Below are 18,485 nucleotides of genomic sequence, written 5' to 3'. Positions count from 1 at the left end.
GGCAGGCGGATCTCGGTGAGTTTGAATCCAGCCTGGTCTACAAGAGCTAGTTCCAGGACAGGCTCCAAAGCTACAGAGACAGTCTCGAAAAATCAAATAAATAAATAAATAAATAAATAAATAAATAAATAAATAAATAAATAAATAAATAAATAAATAAAATAAGAGACTGAGAAATCTCACAGCGTCCATAGACCATCCTTAGCCTGCAACCCTGGACCCAGCACTGTCATCTACTCCACGCAGTTCTTCTGTCCCAGAAGCCCAAGGAGCACTCGGGCTGCATGCGGCGTCCTAAGGAAACCATCACTCAGGGCACAGTCTCTGTCGCCCTCACCTTTCCTGACCTGCAACCTCAGGCGTCCCAGCCAGTTGAGCACAGCACCTCCAAGGCTGCTTCTCCCGCCCTCCCACGCAGCCCAGGTCCGATCCCTCCAAGACGGACCCGAACCCCGCACAGTGCCTCAGGCTCCGCTGCACCCTGGACCAACCTCCGTTTCAGACCGGCAACAGCAAAGCAAGACAGGCGGGTCTCTCCTCCAACTTTGGGGAAGTCGCCCAGGTGGAGATCAAAGCAGGAAATGTGATTTCCTAGAGGCTAACTGTGACGTCACAGACGCGGGGACTACATTTCCCAGAAATCTGCGCGAAGCATAAATCCCTAGGAGGTATGACACTAGAAACAAAACTAAACTAAATAAAACAAAAAATAAATTGCATACCCAAGTTAATTATCCTCCCACAGTGTAACTCCACGCACAGGATTCCAATGCAAAGCACAAGAGGGTTTTTAATATTCAATATGGAGTTTGAACTACATACATTTCAAAGGAGTAGGTGAGGCAAAGTGCAGCCTGTAGCCCATGGAAAAGTAGAACTTCTAAAGAGGAAACGTCGTAAGCAGAAGAGTTAACCTATAATTTTTATCTCCGTTAGCCACGTGGCTTGGTACCTTTTATCAGTGAGTGAGCATTATCACCTTCCTTCCTCTTGGTCGGCTTGATGACTTGTGTGATTAAGAACAGCTAACAGGCTCCCTAACTGCAACCGAGACTACCATTTTTTATCTCCTGGTGAGAAGCTGTCTGACAAAACACAGGTAACGTGTCCATTCCTTTTTCCAACCTGGAGTATGTAGTTCCGGCATAAATGCATGAGGCTTCACCTTTCCTGTGGAAACAAGGTTGTACACAGGGCAGATATGGTTAAAGGGTTCCCGCCGTCACAGCCAGAGCAGGACATCCTCCAACCAGGAATTGAGTCCAGTGGCCTCAGATGTCAGTGCAGTTGGGACTGGACGCTCACTATGGAGTCAAATCCTTGGCCACCCCTTGGCCCCTGAGAGCCTGCAGGAGCAAAGCACTAAACGTCAGATGCAGTGCAGTCTACTATCTAGAGGCTGTGGTTAGAGCCACAGACCAAAGGAGCCTCAGAGACCACAACAGCATAGACTATGGTGCAGCGGTGACCCCTGGAACCTCCCAAGTCAGCAGCTCACACCCATAATGACCTCATGTCGCTGGAACCAGGGTTCTCGTCTCTGCACTGTCTCTGCTATTTCAATCCTGGTTTATGCTCGGGGAACTGCATACCTCAATATAAATATCTTTGTGTCCCATGTTGATTGCTTCTTTATTCTCAACTGTAAATAACCTGAATAAACATGTGTCCATGAACATATTATTAGAAAAAAATTTCATAATTATAAATGTGTTCATTACACACACAGGGGGGGGGTGCTTTTACCTCTACAAAAGTAGAGCCACAAAATCAACAGAAAAATGGATAGACGTCAACTGTAGTTGAAGTCATGCAATCATATGATGATATACACTGCACAGTCTACCTAATATGTTGAGTCTTGAAAGTAAAACATACATGTGAAGAAATACATACGTGGGCTCAGCGTGTAAAATAGAAAAGAGGATGCAGATTAACTTTTTGGGGATGAAGATGGATTTAAAGCAAATAACGAGCGTGGGTTGTGAACGAGGACTTAAGGCAACTGATTTTCAGGTTCCACCTTGGTCATGGATTTTAGTTTTCATGGGGTGGTACAAAGGCATAAAATATATTCAGTGCAGACAGTGCCAAATCCAATGTGAATGCCTCAGGTTCTGTTCTGAATGTCCGTTCTAACTGTACAGAGTTCAGGATTTCGTGGTGCAAGAGACTTTCTCTTGGGCCACCAACCAGCTCCCAAATCATGACAGGACTTAGTATTGATGGGTGCTCGGCCTTCCCTTAGGCTCGTTTCTTGCTAGCTTTTATTTCACCATTTCTGCTCATCTATGTTTTGATATGGCGTTATTTACTGTTCTCTTTTTCTGTATTTATTTCCTGCTGTCTCCATGACTGTCTGCATGCTGCTCAACTTCTGACCCCTGCACGCCCCCTCTTTCTTCCTTATCTTCTCTTCTCTAGCCTAGACTTCTATTTATTCTGTGCTTGTCAGCCCTGCCCATTGCTCTCCTGCCTAGCTATTGGCCATTCAACTTTTATAAAACCAATCCCGTGTCTTAAACAGGCAGCAGAAACAAATGTTTACAAAACATATGCATTGTAAACAAAGACACCAGACACAAATGTCACACATTTGTTTTACACAGTTCAAATAATCTTGCACAGCATAAACACCTTTGTAACACACCTTTGGCTAGTTAAAATAATATTCCACAACAAAGTAGTTTTCAGGTCTTGTTAATTTTCACATGCAAACGTTTTTTATTTCAAACTCTAGGTTTTTTTTTTTTTCCAGGTTCTGGTATCACCCTGGACCATAAATTATTTCTTAACCTGAGGAGGTGTGGGAATAATTGAGACAAGTCAACAATTTTACAGGAGACAGATTTCAGGGATCCTTCATGAAACCCTGAATTCACATCCTGAACAATCTTACCCACATTTGTCCTCCTAATAGTTTACCAAAACGTAAAGTGAGGGGGAAATTCATTAGCATTCTGTTTCCTAGGTAGCCGGGGGAATGACTGTGGTCACATCCACACCCTTCTATGCCCATTTTGTCACATCTACCTATCGATCTTCCTGCTCTCTACGTCTACTCTGTCACACAGACTGAATTAATACCCCTTTCCCAGGTGACCTCCCAAATTACAAAGAAGAAGCAGAATATCAGCATATCCTGACCACTCGCTTTGGATGGAGTCAGTTTGTCTCACTATCAAAGAGCTAGGTGACCACTAAAGCATGGCTTCTTGGTAGCAGCAACTTCTTGGGTCTGCTCTGCTTGCTAGAGGCAAGCACGCGCTCTCGTTTAAGGGAGACTTCCCCACTCAGCTTTAGCTGTAAACCTTACAGCTCTTTTAAAAGGTCCTGCCATGAAACACTTAAACGGTGTTGATGAAAAGCTGAATGCATGCTTTTTGATCTTCAGCTGTAGCAGGAAAAGCTGTGCCGTGGAGAAGCCGCTGTTCAACTTTCCTCTGTTGTACCCATGGCAAAGTCTAGAGGAAACAAGGTGAGTCTGGCCGCATCTCTGCAAAGCCATCCCAATCTCTTTCCTGAGGTTACACTGATGCAGGGCTCCTTAGTCCTCAGCATCTGAGCCCTTCTCGGAGTCCTCTCATTTGCTCCGTCGTGAGGCCTTCCCAGTAGGATGCTGACCCTCTGGAAATGACAGCCAAATTCATGTGCTGTAATCACTGCTGAAACAGGTTTGGACATGTACAAAACCAACAAGCTTTACAATCATATTTTTTTGGAGAATTTAATACATGGATGTTGCATCGTTTATTTAAAAGTCCACATTCCTTCAGCTCTTATTTCTTACCCTTGAAAACATGTTACACTCACAACTCACTGGGCTTTTTCTTTGTTATTTCTTCAATGCACTTACTGTTTACTCAATGTTTGGGGGTATAGGTGAGTTGACTGGACCTGGAAGGTAACCAGATTGTCTCCCTCAGAACTCAGCAACTGACCAACAGCTCCTCCACCGAGGTCAGACAATGAGGGGCTTCTGCAACCACGCTTGTTGTATGCTGTGGTTCAGCTTATATTAGTGTTATCCACGTAGTCATAGTCATAGGGTGCTCATGCATTAATTGGTATTAACATTTCTATCAATGTTTCACTGTTCTAGAAATGTCTCAACATTTCTACTGCTTCAGGGCACACATCTACTATACCTGGCTCTGACATTCTTTCCAACTCTTCTCCATGACTTTTGGCTTTAGATGTGTGTAAGGGAAATCACTTACAATGTGTGATGTAGGTGTCACCTATGGATTAGGGCCCTCCCTCTAAAGAGGAATATTCTCCACACTTTGATCATTTTGCATCTCTGTAGTCTTTTCCATCTACCACACAATTAATACATTCTGGTGAGGGTTGAGAGGTGCCTGACTGTGGGTATAAAGTTGAGAACTTGGGTTCATTTAGTTACTGTCCACTCATTAGAAGGACAGCATCAAATCCTCCCTAGGACTTATCACCTAGTCAGGCACAAGTTTATCACCAAAATAACATCACATGAGTTACAGTTTGTAGAAGGAGCTTCAAATGCAGTCAGAAAGTGATTGATTACCCCCATAACTTTCCTGTTATTTTTGCTCTATGGGCACCGCTGTTTTTATCTGAGGCACAGCTGCTGCACCTAAAACTATCACTACCTCAGGCGATGGCTGCACCTCTGCAGCCACAGCTGCTGCCTTGCTGCAGAGGCCTTATAATTGCAAGAGCATTCATGCTGTTTTATCTCTGTCTCTGTCCTTTTATATAAGCAACAAGGATGCCAGAGTCAAACGTGGGATGAAAAACTGCTAGCTCAGCTATATTTTAATTTTACACCAAGAGGAGATATTGCAGGAGCATCAAGGATTCCACTGGGAAAAACAATAGTAAATATGCAGATCTCAGATTCCGGGCAACCAATGGACAAAGCTATGACATGGTAAAGATTTAATGGAGCATTTATAATTACCGAAGATAGAGATTATTAATAAAGGCAAGTTTCAAACACATTGCTTGAATAAACTGTTGGGAGTTACAGCAAAGAGAAGTCTCTATTCTTCTCTGATGACATTCTGATATGATTAACTTAATATTATCCATATGTATTTATTTCAGTTGGATAACACCTGATTTGTTGACAGAGACTTTCCAAACAAACACTTCGCACACTCACGAAGTTTGCAGTCAGAATGAAATATCTGACGTGTTTTAAGGTTTGAAGAAGTAAACTTCTGAAGACGTTTGTTTGACTTCTCCCCTGCATTAGCTATATCATGTGTTGAATAAGGATATTGAGATTAATGAAGGCTTTGCTACATTCCCCACGATTTTAGGGGTCCTCTTCAGAATGGAGTTTCCTTTTATGTCGTAGAAAGGATGAAGGCGAAGAAAAGCATCTGTCACAGTATTCACACTTGTAGGGTTTCTCTCCAGTGTGAACTCTCTTGTGCATCCTAAGGGATGAGTTAAGATGAAAGGTTTTGTCACACTCTTCACACTTGAACGGCTTCTCTCCAGAATGAATTCTCATGTGTCTCCTAAGGGACGAGTTGCAATGAAACGCCTTGTGACACTCTTCACAACTGTACGGTTTCTCTCCAGTGTGAATTCTTTGGTGGACCAGAAGATCCCTAGCATTTAAAAACCTTTTGCTGCAGTGTGCACAGGTATGACTACACTCTTCAGCATGGATTCTCTGATGGCGTCTGAGGATTACAGATGAGCAGAAGCACTTGTCACACTCTGTGCACTTGTAGGGTATCTTTCCATTATGAACTTTCTTGTGTCTCCTAAGGGACGAGTTACAACGAAAGGCTTTGCCACACTCTTCACACTTGTAGGGCTTCTCGTCCATGTGAACTCGCCTGTGCGTCTTCAGGGAGGAGTGATAGTGAAAGGCTTTGTCACACTGTTCACACTTGTAGGGTCTCTCTCCGGTGTGAACTCTCTGATGATCCTGAAGATCCCTGGAATAGGAAAACGACTTGCCGCAGTGTACACAGGTATAAGGACTGTCTGCCGAATGGGTTGTTTGATGTCGTCTAAAGGATAAAGCAGAGCTAAAGCTTCTGCCACAGTCTTCACAATCGTAGATCTTGTCTTCTGAATGGATGGTTTGATGTCGCCGAAGGGATGAAAGCAAGTAAAAACATTTGCCACACACTTCACACTTGTACGATTTCTGTCCAGTATGAAATAATTGATGCTCCTGAAGGTATGTAAAAGAGGAAAAAGTTTTGCCACACTCAACACACTTATAGGGATGCTCTTCTGAATGTAGAGCTTGATGTCGCCGAAGGGATGAAGTGAAGCAAAAACACTTGCCGCACTGCTCACACTTGAATGGTTTCTCTCCGGAATGTTTTCTTTGATGTTGTCTAAGGTATGAAAAAGAGAAAAAACACCTGCCGCATTCTTCGCATTTGTAGGGTTTCTCTCTAGAATGAATCCTTTGGTGCTGCTTCAGCATCGAAAGATAGTAAAAGGATCTGCCACAGTCTCCACACTTGTAGGTCTTCTCATCAGTGTGATCTTTCTGGTGTATGAAAAGTGCTCCAGGAGTATTGAAGGCCTTGTGACATTCTGTACACGCGTAGGGTTTTTGTCCAGTGTGAAGTCTCTGGTGTGTGGAAAGCGCTTTGTAAGAACTAAGGGCCTTACCACATTCTTCACACCTGTAGGTTTTAATCCTTTTATGAATTCTCTGGCATTGACTCTCTACTGAGTTATGATCACTGGCCTCGGAGAAAATGCTATCATCTTCGGGTGTTGTTCCTGTTGAGCAAAAGTTGAGATATGAACAAAAGTTAGAAAATATTCTTCATACTTACAATGCCTATCATTTAAAAAAGAATACATTTATTAATACATAATGAAGCAGTGAAAAACTAGAGTCAGTTCACAACTTAGAGGCACTAAGTATAAATGATAAAATACTGTAGGTAGAAATGATCTATACCTTTAGTAAAATAATGGAACATCCAAATAGAACATAGACATAATGGCATATAATTCAAAGTTAAATAGCTAAGTAAGTTGCAAGTGCATTTTATTAAGAGAAATTAAGCCATTAAAAGAATAGAGATTGTATATTGCAGGATACCCATGAAATTATAACGCAGCTGACTCCAGGAAAAAGAAACTTCATTTTGACTTTGTGAATTTGAGACATAGTGTAATACAAACTTTTTATCCTTCATTTATAATTTTACTTTGGGAGTACAAAAGATATGCTACACAAGTAGACAGTCTATATAAAGATGAAATTTATAGTTCAAATTCAGGACATTATTTTACATTTTATTTGAAAGACCAGAATATATTCCTGAAACATATTGAGTCATGGTTAAAAAAAAAAAAAAAAAACCTTCAGGTTCACCTGTGTGTAATGTAAATTTTGCTGAGACAACATATTTGTCAATAAAGAGATGATAAAATTACTTCTTTCCTTTTTTGTTTTGGTTTTAGAAGACAAGGTTTTTCGATGAAGACCTTGGTCTCCTGTAACTCACTATCTAGACCAGGCTGGACTCAAACACAATATTAGAAGGAGAAAAACATTTCTACCTTCCATTATCCAGTCCTCTGTACCCCTGTCATCAGATCTCTTTTTATACAATATGAACAAGTATTACGCTCATCATTAAAACTGATGGGTCAATGGCTACGCAGAATTTTCTGAGAAGAGAGAATGTTAGGAAGATGCAGGAAAAAAAAGGGAAAACATACTATATTAGAAGAAGGAACTGTCACGTGACAGAGGGTAGATAATAAATATGGGTTCATTTAAAAAAAAGTAAGAGCTACCTGAAAATGAGCTCAAGCTATTGGCTGAGCATTTACAATTAATAAGTATCTCCATTTCGGGTTTTTGGGTGGGGTTGTTGGCATTCCAATCTGGGGCACACAGGACTACATGTCTTCCTATGTCTAATTGTCATAACCTGCTGAAGCAATTGGAGTAAAAGTATTGAAAAACCCAAACCGCCTCTGTTAAATTAGCATACCTAGAGGCCCACACATCCCCTTTATATGATATGCTAATGCTTTGATTCTTCCCTAAGAGCAGTGGGGAATGCACTGCCCAAAGTGCATCTGGTTCGTCTGAGTTTTATCCAATGCTTCCAACCCCCCAATTGTTCTGACCAACAGAACTGACACTGTTGAGCCTTCTGTCCCTGCCTGCGTCTCTGTGATAGAATTGTGGGTTTCCCTTTATTAACCCATTATGGTCACTTTTCTGTAGAGATCTTTCTTGCTTGAGTCTGCTCTCAACTCTGTAAATAAAAGACTCTGGGTCTTTACAGTTCTCAGTTCTATTTCGCTGAGTCTTAAACAACAATGGAGATTCAACAAAAGGAAAAACCTTGGAGGTCACTGTAAGTAGAAGCATAGCTTGTAATTGGGGAAATCCAAAGCTTAAGAGACTTAAACCCTCATAAAACTGAGACACCAGCTTTGACAACAAATACAAGGAGAGACCTAAAGAATGATTCCCACGGTATCATGTTTCAAGGTAAATAGGAAAGCTTCACTTTCTGTTGGATCTCAGGATCTCAGCTCTGCCCCTGAACCCCTCATTCCTACACACCTGGGTGCACGGTGGCTGCTGCTTGTCTCTCCCCATCTGAAGGCTCTGGTCTTTGCTCCAGAAATGTCACCAGGTGTGGCTTAGGGACACCAAGACCTGTGTATAGATAAAGAGAAGATTGTTTATGTGTTCTTTTACTCAGAATTGACATGTCCCTTCCTGTACATGACTTGTAAGGACAGAGATGAGGTGACAAATGATTGCAGACAATCAGTTCCTTAAGTGTTTTCAGACAGGGTCACTCCAACACATGAAGGAGCCAACAGCACCCAGAGTCTGAGTTTCAGTTCAGGGAAAAAAAACAGTAACTTAGAATTGTAACACAGTTCACATAAAAAGTGAGCTCCACCTCTCAAGCCACTGAATTTCTAAAAGTCCCTCTAGAGTCAGGGAAAGACACACCCATCTTGGAGAGGTTAAACACAGAAAGAAGCAAACAGTGTAAGCAATCTTCCTGTTTTCATTTTTTATTTTAAATTTTCATATGTTTTAGTGTTTTCTATTGATATATTTCTGTGTGAGGTTGATTTGACAATCTAATTAACCTTTATCAATAAAAAAATCAGGAGTGAGATACCAGCTAAGAAACTGAAAGATCAGAGAAGCACCAGTGACATCCTACCTCTTCCATCCCACCATCCAAAGGGCAGAGCTCCCGTCTCAACCCAGCTTTCCACGTCCTGTTCCCCTCTCTACAGTTTTCCATATCTCTATGGTCAGCTGGTGGCTAGTTCTATCCCCTGATTCTAACCAAGCTTTATTTGTCAGGATACAACACAATTAAAACATCACACAGCAGGAGGTTGTCAGAACTTGGGTTTACAAACAATTGTGAACTGACATAGCAGTGCCGGTGATGTGGGATTTCCTGCCTGGGCTCACAGGCCAAACAGTGCTGTAATTAATATAGTTTCTATCTGGTTATTCGGGTCTGGGTGGCAGGAAGGAAAGTGTAGTAGTTTCCTTTTACTTAATGATCCTCTAGAAAAGCAGTCAATGTTCTTAATAACTGAGTCATCGCTTCAGCCCTGAAATATTATTTAACATAGCGATGTCCTTAATATTTTTGAAAACGAAGGATATGAAACTGACTGTGGAGATGCTCCCATGAGAAGCCACACAAAGTGAGGAAGCTCCATGTTGATGGTGAAATAAGAAGTCACTATAGAGGAAATGCTCACCCAGGAAATCAAGGTGGCTGTAATTCTCCAACATCACATCCCTGTACAGATTCCACTGAGCAGGCTCCAGACATTCCCTCTCTTGGGGAGAGAACTCGATGGCCACATCTGAGAAGGACAGCATTTCCTGAAATAAAGATCAGCAAGTGATACCACACATTAATATAATTTAAATGACAAGAGGCTTTGGGCTGAATAGAACTTGAACCTAGCTAGGGCCAATTTGCAAAGAGAGAAGTAATTGAAAAACTTCCTACCAAGACTGCCCTGTAGCCAAGTCTAGGGGCATTTTCTGAACTAGTGATTCCTATGAGACAGCACTGCCCACTATGGTGGTGTCTGCACTGGGCACACAGTTCTACATGGTGCAGGAAAGCAGTCTCGGGGAGTCAGTAAGCAGTGTTCTTCTGTGGCCTGTTCTCCACCTCACGCCTCAGGTTCCTGCCTTAAATTCTCTCAGTGATGGACTGTCACCTGGAGTTGGAGTCTAAAATAACCCTTTCTTCTCCAAGCTGTCTCTCATCACGGGCTTTAGCACAATAGGAACCCTCAGACAGGCACCACGGATTTGTCCAGGATGAAAGAGAGCTAGAAATGTTCTTACACAGGTAGTAATATCCTCAGACATGCCTGAAGTGGTCACATGATCTCACACTCACCATCGACAGTAAAGACAAGGTAAACAACCCATAGCCCCAGTTGGACACGATCCATTTCAGAAAGACATGTAAAATGAATGCACCCACAGAACATGCATTTATTGCCATGTGCTACTACATACTACACATATATGCATTTCTGAATTGAAATATATCATTTAACCATGTATCACCTCATTGTAACTTCTCTCACGTACCCCAATAATCTGTCTCAGATACTTGGTTCATTTTTCTTTATTATTATTGTTACACACAGCCCATAACTGTAGATATCTACACTGTACGTACCTACTATATAAATATGAAATTCAGTGTTACCTTTGTGTATATTTGGGGATTGACCACTTATTACTGGATGAATGTTGAGTGGGCTCATCCCCGTGGAAGACTAATTCTCCCTCTTAGCAGTCCTTAGGTGCCTATACTTCTCTGTTAGCCAGCAGACTGCCCCCTGCAGGGGATCTTGTGCCACTGCCATTGTTCAGGGCTTGTTCAAGCAGTCATATTTTTTTGGGTTATCTTGGGTGAAGGTTCCCTTCCCTTTCTAGAAGGCACAATCTCACAGCAAACTTCCTGAGCCCCTGGCTCTCATGATCAATATGGACCCTCTCCAGATATATTCCCTGAGCCTTCTGCTCAGGAACTGTGGTGTGGTATATCTACTGGGTCAAGGTCGTAAGACAATAGTTCTCTGGATTGTACGTTTTAGTTTTCTGTAATGCTGTCTGTGCTGCAGTGAGCAGTGTCTTTAACAGGCAGTGACAGCTACACTTCGGTGTAGGTCTAGGAAAAGCATCTGGAATGCAGTTAGCAACTGTGATGCTTTAGTGGCTCCAGTATGCTCTCCTCTGTAACTTAAGAACTAAGAAGTCATCAGAGATACTGCTGCTAATGCCAAGACGTGGGAGACACGGGGGCACCTTTAGGGATTCAATGTCACACTGCTCATGGGGGTGGTTCACGGGCATTACAGCTAAGCAGGGCTATTTATTGCTTTTCTCCCTTGGAGCTCACAAAGCCCCTTCCTGCATTAAGAAAAGTCACCCTTAGGCAGAAGACCTTCAGGCCAGGCCCAGATCCAATTTCCTGAGTCTTGTGTCTGAAAGGTATGGCGTTTTCAGCATTGGGAGGGGGCAGTAGCTTTATCATCACAAGACTTTCAGGAAAACTGAAATATATCTGCAGTAAAGAATGACTACATGGGGGCTGGGGAGATGGCTTAGCCATTAAGAGTGCTGGCTGCTTTTCCAGAGAACTGAGTTCAGTTCCCTCTAACCATGTGGTGGCTCACAACCATTGGAAATGCACTTCAGTGACCTCTCTGGCCTGCAGGCAGACGTGCAGGCAGAACACTGTATACATAATAAATACGTAAATGAATAAATAATAAATCTTTACAAAGACTCAGAATGACTACATAGAAAAATGTCTTAAATAAGGTACAGAGTTGAGCATCAATGAGGGAGCCACCAAATCTTGAAGAAACAGGCAAAATGAAGCAATTTGGTGGACAGAACACCCAGTAATTTCTCATGAAAAAACAAACAGAACTGTTTTGAAAGCTTCTTTGTTGCTTGTATAGAATGTTCCCACCTTTAGAAGTGAAAATGAATAGATCCTATGCTTTTATTAACCAGGTCACTATGTCACTAGTTCCTCACATGAGGGTCATGGCCCCTTGGAGAAACCTTCAACTAAAAAAGTATTTACAACAAATAACTTTGGCAAAATCACAGATATGATGTAGCAAAGAAAATAATTTTATGGTTAGGGGTCATCACACTATGAGGAACTGTACTGAAGGGTCACAGCATTAGGAAAGGTGAGGCAAGTGAACGAGGGGGTCACCAAGAAGAGGCAAAAATTACCAGCATGGAGAAAGGCAAGAGCCCGGAGAAGATGAAGATGGAAACATTAACCTCTGAGAGAACCTGAGCAAGTCCCCAAAGCAGAAGTTAAGTGTGAGGATCACTGCCCATATTGGCCAGCCCAGCTACCATCATTCTACGTGGGCAAGTGTCCGCTGTCTCGCAGCCAATCCTGTGAGACGCTGTGAGTGAAGGGGTGAAGGGCAGTGTGCCTGTAACACGGTATCATGAAGAGGGGTTTTAGCCGATAAGGTTAACAGCAAACATTTCAGGCAATTTAAGACTGGCAAACAAAAACAAAACCTGGGGAAGTGCTATGGGAAAGAGTGCCCTCTGCTGGACAAAGCATGCATGTCATTGAAGGAAGCTTTATTTCCTTCTCCAGGCTGAACTGGTATTACTAAGAGTTCATTCGTGTGGCCGAGATTCATTTTTCCACAATAATTCCTGTTGAGATAATAAATTGTCAAAGTATAATTTGCACTGCAATGTCAAATACCTCCTAAACTATTGGTATAACTTGTAATTATACGTCATTATTTCTTCTAGTAATTTAACTTAAAACCTTCTTAAAGTTCTTACTTTATTAACCAGATCAAGATAGTTTTCTCCTGATACTGCTTCATTATTTCTTCCCAATCTCAATGACTAGCATATTCAGCCTGTATTTTTCGCCACCAATAGGAACAGCTATATCCACTTAAAATCTGAGAGAGTTTGGGAAGTAATTCTAGAAACAGAAGGACAGAGTTAAGCCCGGCTTCATGGTAGCAGCATTTTCTCGGGTGGGCTGTTAGCTAGAGGTAAATACAACTCATTAAGAGAGGGTTCCTGACTCAGCTTTAGCTGCTAAAAGCTTGCAGCTGTTTTAAGAGGACCTACCACCAAACACTTAAATGGTGTTTGTGAGTAGCATGCTTCTTGGTGGTGGCATGGCCCTTGAAACTCCATAGAGTTGTGGCAATAAACATGGCTCTAGCTATTACCTTCACCATGAGGATGGACACTCTAAGAAAAGCTAAGGAATGGGCTGAATTCAGCCATCAAAAGCATGGCTTTAATCCTAGTCATATCACTTAGCGAATTAAAGACTCATGTGGTCAGAAAAAGAGATATATCATAAAAGATAGATTCAGATTTTAAAAAAAAAACAAACCTCTAAATGGTTTAGAGTCTGTTTAAATATATAAGAGGGCTTGGGATTGAAAAGAAAAAGGAGAAAATCATGAAAAAAAAAAGAAAGAGAGTAGTTGGGTGTGGTGGCACACACCTTTAATCCCAATACCTGGGAGGCAGAGGCAGGCAAATCTCTGCAAGTTCAAGGCGTGGTGGCACACAGCTTTAATCACAAAATTGGGGAAACAGAGGCAGGCAGATCTCTGTGAGGTCAAGGATAGCCTAGTCTATAAAGTGAGAGCCAGGACAGCCAAAGATACACAGAGAAATCTAGTCTCAAAAAAAAAAAATTAAAAATATAAAAGAAATAGAATTTAAAATACAGTCACGTAAAGATGAAAAACACACAGAGAGTCTGGATACTGTATATTATTGTGTTGTTTTTGAATTGTTTGATGGCTGAGGAGGGAGCTACAGCTGCTAAAAGACATTTGATTACAAATGCTGATGGATTAATATAACATATATATTTTGAAAATGCTTTGACTTCAATTTTTTTTTTTTTTTTTTTTTTTTTTTGGATTTTTCGAGACAGGGTTTCTCTGTAGCTTTTGGTTCCTGTCCTGGAACTAGCTCTTGTAGTCTAGGCTGGTCTCGAGCTCACATATCATAAGTCAAAAGATATGTTACTTTGGAGAAGAGGTTTTGTTTTTGTTTCCACAGGAAATGAGAGGCTGTGGATTCATTCCAGGTTAAGAAAAATCAGGTATGATCAAGGAAGACCCCCTGGGAAATGTTCGAGAGGAGCAAGAGCCCTAGAAATCTGAGTTCTACATCCTGAACAACCTCAAGACTGCTGGCTGATAAGATCAAGCTTCACAGAATATTCCAGTCAAGAAATGACCATAAATCTAAATTTTCTTTAGGTCCCCATAAGATTACCATCACCCTGAAGCAGCAGGGAGTAGCCTAGAAAACTATGCCCACATTCCCCAAAAAATGGATTATGGATGCTTGCCTTTGTTTAGAGTGTTGATTACAAGTTGTTATGGATAATGGTCAGGAGGAAAGCTAAACAAAGGAGACTTGATTGACAGTTCACGAGTAGTGGAGGCTGGTCTTAGAAGCAAGCCTAGAGCAACAAAATGGACAGAGTATGTACAATAAGAATTCTTGCATTTCCTCTTGGTGTCCCTCAGAAACAGCTTTCAGAACAAAACTGAAGACTAGGTGGGATTGGTGGGAACTCAAAATGAGGTTCGAAGAAATGACAAGATTGAAGGTCAGGATCTAAAAATTAGAGACCCTCCTTTCAAAGTAAGCAACCTACGGATAACAAAGCATAGTACTTAAAACATGTACCACAGACATCATGAAATAGTAACTCCTATGTCTTTGTTCCATACCTGTGGCAAGAAAAAAATCATTAGCTTTTGCTTCAAGGCACCAAGTTCGCAATTTTATGACTCAGAAAGTGAATTAAACCATGAAAAATATGGAAGAAATATAGTACCTGCTTTGGAAACATGAATTATATACTGAAACTTTGTTTCAAAATAACTATCACATGTTTTGCTGAGTACGTTAGCTGTCTAGATGTATTTGAGGATATTAATAGTCCATACATTGTTTCTGAGTCTTCTTAAAGGAACACACTGACATTAGAAAAAGGTGAAAGAAGCCTGGGAGGAAAGACACAGGACTGTCAGCAAGGGGAACTGGACTGGACCTGTGGAAGAGCAGGACCCGCCATTAGCAGTTTGCTTTACTGGTTGGCTACGCAGTGCCCATGTGAAGGACAGTGCAGGAAGTGGTTTTGTTCTGGCTAACTGTACGCATCTGCTCACAGAGGAACCTCTGCTAGAAGGACAGGGGAAGGCATCCCAGCAGCAGCACATAGTTTGCAAATCAACAAAGTGTTGACTGCATGAATCTGTTAAAGTGCTCACTGTAAGAAACATGAAAAGCACCATAGAAAGTATTTATCACATCATTAAAGTTGAAATGCTGTCAGACTCAGGTAGCCTAGGCTAGCCTGGAATTTGCTATGAGGCAGGGGAGGACCAGAGGGCCCTGCCTCCCCCTCACAAACGCAGAGATGACAGGGATGTGCCTCAGAGGAGACTGACGTTTCTTTTCTATCACAGGTCTGGTTACTAAAATCCCAGGAATACACACAGGTCTGGGAGTTCTCCTCACCCGCTGACCTGACACAAAAGCCTGGCACTGTAACACAAGGCCATGAGAGTTTTTCTCCTGTTCCTAGGGACCCTGCTTCTGGACCAGCTCAACAAGCTCAAGGCCTTATCAAGACGTTGACACAATCATTGTGGGCCAAGCAGACATCCTGTCGTTTTCACAGTTACTCCACCCTACATTACAGATGCAGGACCTTTCAAGTCTTTAAGGGAACCCAGACCTCAAGGTGAGACCTGGAGTCAGCTTCTCCAGTTCCTTCTTCCTGCAGAGGGTCCTCTGTGTGTGGGCTGTATGTGTGTTCTCTCCACCCTAGTCACAGCTTTCTATAGCAGCTGGTCCTGGCAGACCTTGCTGCTTCATTCCAGAATTTACTGCCAGAGACCTGAGGCCCCTCAGATATTTTTCCTTTCTTAGTTCTTTGGCCATCAGAGCAAATGAACACAAGGTAACTGTCTCCCTCACTCACCTGCCTCTCCTGTGCCAGGGCGCTTCTCCATCCCTCTCCTGGCAGTTTCCCATGGCAGGCCCCAATCGTAAGGTCGATAATAACAATCTATTTTTTTCTCCTAGCAATCTGCCTTCCCATCTCCTTTAACAGACAGATGTCTAAGGTCTCCATGATGGCAGTGAACCGCATGCCTCTCCAGCCACACCTCTAGCTGAGTGTGAGCCCACCAACTCCTGACTCTCCTCTCCCCTACATCAACCAATTGCCTAAAGGAAGAAGACAGACTTTAGTCAGCATCCCTATACCAAAGAGTCTGGGATGCTTGGGTGGAACTTCCATCTCAGCCCCTGGCATCCATATATCTGGAATATTTCAGTTAAGGCTTCACCTCAGCCCCTGGCATTCATATAGTCAGAGTCAGGAATGTTTGGGTGGAAGATCCATCCCAAGCCCCCTCCTGTGGGACTTGCCTCAGTCCAGACTCCACCTCCGAGAAAGCACAGCAAACGATGACCCCTCCCCAGAGATGCTCAATACCACATCCACATAGTATTTAAACAGCACCCTAGAGGACAAACACATGGTTTTCCAGTGGTTCTTCCCTATCTCCTCTCTTTGGGGGGCTGGAAATCCATCAGGGAGCATTGGTATACATTAAACCTGGGCTTTGCCTAATTCGGTTTGATTTGGTCTGATTCAGATTATTGCATAGGCAGAGAGGCTTATTGGAGAATAAAAATTTTTCATAAACCTCAAGACCATACATTTAGGCCAGTTACAAAGTAAAGGAAAGATCAGAAACCACGACTGTTCGAAAGATACTGAGAAATCTCAGATGGGCGGTGGTGGTACACTTCATTAATCCCAGCACTCGGAAGGCAGAAGCAGGTGGATCTTGGTGAGTTCGAAGCCAGCCTGGTCTACAAGAGATAGTTCTAGGATAGGCTCCGAAGCTACAGAGAAACCCTGTCTCGAAAAGCCATATATAAAAGATACTGAGAAATCTCATAGCATCCATAGGAGAATGGGTCAGCTAGTGATGCATGCCTCCCCACCATAGCGGCTCAGTGAACTCCCAGCTCCTCCTCAGGAGCAGGCAGTCAGCTGAACATCCTTAGCTTGCAATCCTGGACCTCCTGGACCTCGCACTACTCCGCGCTACCAAGCAGAAGCCCAAGGCGGTCTCGGGCTGCACGGGGGTCCTAAGAAAACCATCAGTCAAAGCACGGTCCCTATTTCCTCTCCCCAGCCCTGACCTGCAACCTCAGGTTGCACCTGAGCACAGCACCTCCAAGGCAGCTTCTCCCGCCCTCTCACTCAGCCCGGGTCCGCTCCCTCCAAGACGGCCCCGCACCACGCACAGTGCTTCAGGCTGAGCTGCACCCTGGACCAACCTCCATGTCAGCGATGCAACCGGAACGTGCAACAGACGGGCCTCTTGGGGAAGACGCACACGTGGAGGCCGAAGCAGGAATGGGATTGCCTGGCTTTTGTGACGTCACAGACGCGGCGACTACATTTCCCAGAAATCTGCGCGAAGCACAAATGGCCTCTAGGAGGTATGAAATTATACACGAAACTAAACTAAATAAAACAAAAAGAAGTGCTATCCCCACATTAATCGTTTCCCAACATGTAACTCCCCGGTACCGGATTCCGATGCAAAAAAACAAGAGATTTTTAATATTCAATGTCGAGCTTGGACTTCATTTCCACCACATCAAAGGAGTGGGTGAGGCTAAGTGCAGCTTGGAGCCCAGGGAAGAAAAAAAAAAAAATGTTTAAAGAGGAAATGACAAAATCAGGGGAGATCATATCCTGTCGTCTAGGGATTGGCCAAGGAGGGCATAGGGTAAGGTAGCTTCTGAAACCATTGGTCAGTTTTGGGGCGTGAAAACCCTAACCAAGGACCATTAATAACTGACGAGGTTTCAGGGACAGGATGCCTCCTAGGAACATCCGGGACTCTTTAAATTTAATAGCCCTGCTCCCTGCTCCGTAGTTAGCTATTTCCCGGGTATCTGTTCAAATTCTGCTCTCGCAGCACATTTCTGGGGCCGTTTGTTATACGGCTTAAGATGAAGCTCCTTTAAAACTGAGTTTGCAAAGTCAGGTCCTCACAGAAGCAAAAAATTCAATAAGATATTATCTGTGTCGGGGGCCAGCCTTGAGAAAAATACCTTTCTCCAGGATAGGAGGCATGGGAATTCAGAAATACAGTAAATATGAAGATGTGAATGAAAATAATAAAACGCAGAAACATATAGTATAGTATTGGGAGGGAATTTTTCAGTGAGTACTGAAAATTTGCCTGCGTTTAACTTACAACTGTTGATATACCCCTGGCCACACCCCCAAGGCAGGAGTAAGGCAAAAGTCTGCATTAACATGAAATAAGGAAATGAACATAGTAATTGAAAGTCAGGGGCTACATTCATCAGGCTCACACAC

The 18,485-nt window shown here is 42.8% G+C and overlaps 2 protein-coding genes across 2 annotated transcripts in view; both read right to left on the bottom strand.

Moving 5' to 3' along the window:
* Positions 1-17,678, bottom strand: part of LOC106143740 (zinc finger protein 58-like) — a 31,522-nt gene extending 13,844 nt beyond the window's left edge. Inside the window, exon 1 of the mRNA XM_026783853.1 lies at positions 17,429-17,678. Coding sequence (XP_026639654.1) covers positions 17,429-17,434 — 6 coding nt within the window. The 5' untranslated portion in view covers positions 17,435-17,678. The remainder of the gene's footprint in view (positions 1-17,428) is intronic.
* On the bottom strand, positions 1,646-17,812 carry LOC101997077 (zinc finger protein 58-like). Its single transcript, XM_005356683.3, has 4 exons — positions 17,429-17,812; positions 9,745-9,871; positions 8,564-8,659; positions 1,646-6,747 (listed from the first exon to the last, which is right to left on the bottom strand). Exons 1-4 carry the CDS (start codon positions 17,432-17,434, stop codon positions 5,303-5,305), a joined length of 1,674 nt encoding a protein of 557 aa, XP_005356740.1. The 5' UTR covers positions 17,435-17,812; the 3' UTR covers positions 1,646-5,302.
* Between the last annotated feature and the right edge of the window lie 673 nt (positions 17,813-18,485).

This window comes from Microtus ochrogaster, chromosome 19 (assembly GCF_000317375.1).
Source record: "Microtus ochrogaster isolate Prairie Vole_2 chromosome 19, MicOch1.0, whole genome shotgun sequence".
Classification (NCBI taxonomy): domain Eukaryota; kingdom Metazoa; phylum Chordata; class Mammalia; order Rodentia; family Cricetidae; genus Microtus; species Microtus ochrogaster.
The sequence above is the reverse complement of the archived record's forward strand: the minus strand, read 5'-3'. Positions and strand labels throughout refer to the sequence as shown.

Coding starts and splice junctions, on each gene's coding strand:
- LOC101997077 (XM_005356683.3), bottom strand. Junction 8,660..9,744: donor CAGCCACCTTGATTTCCTGG/GTGAGCATTTCC, acceptor ATCTATACACAG/GTCTTGGTGTCCCTAAGCCA. Junction 6,748..8,563: donor AGCAGCCACCGTGCACCCAG/GTGTGTAGGAAT, acceptor TTTGCTCAACAG/GAACAACACCCGAAGATGAT.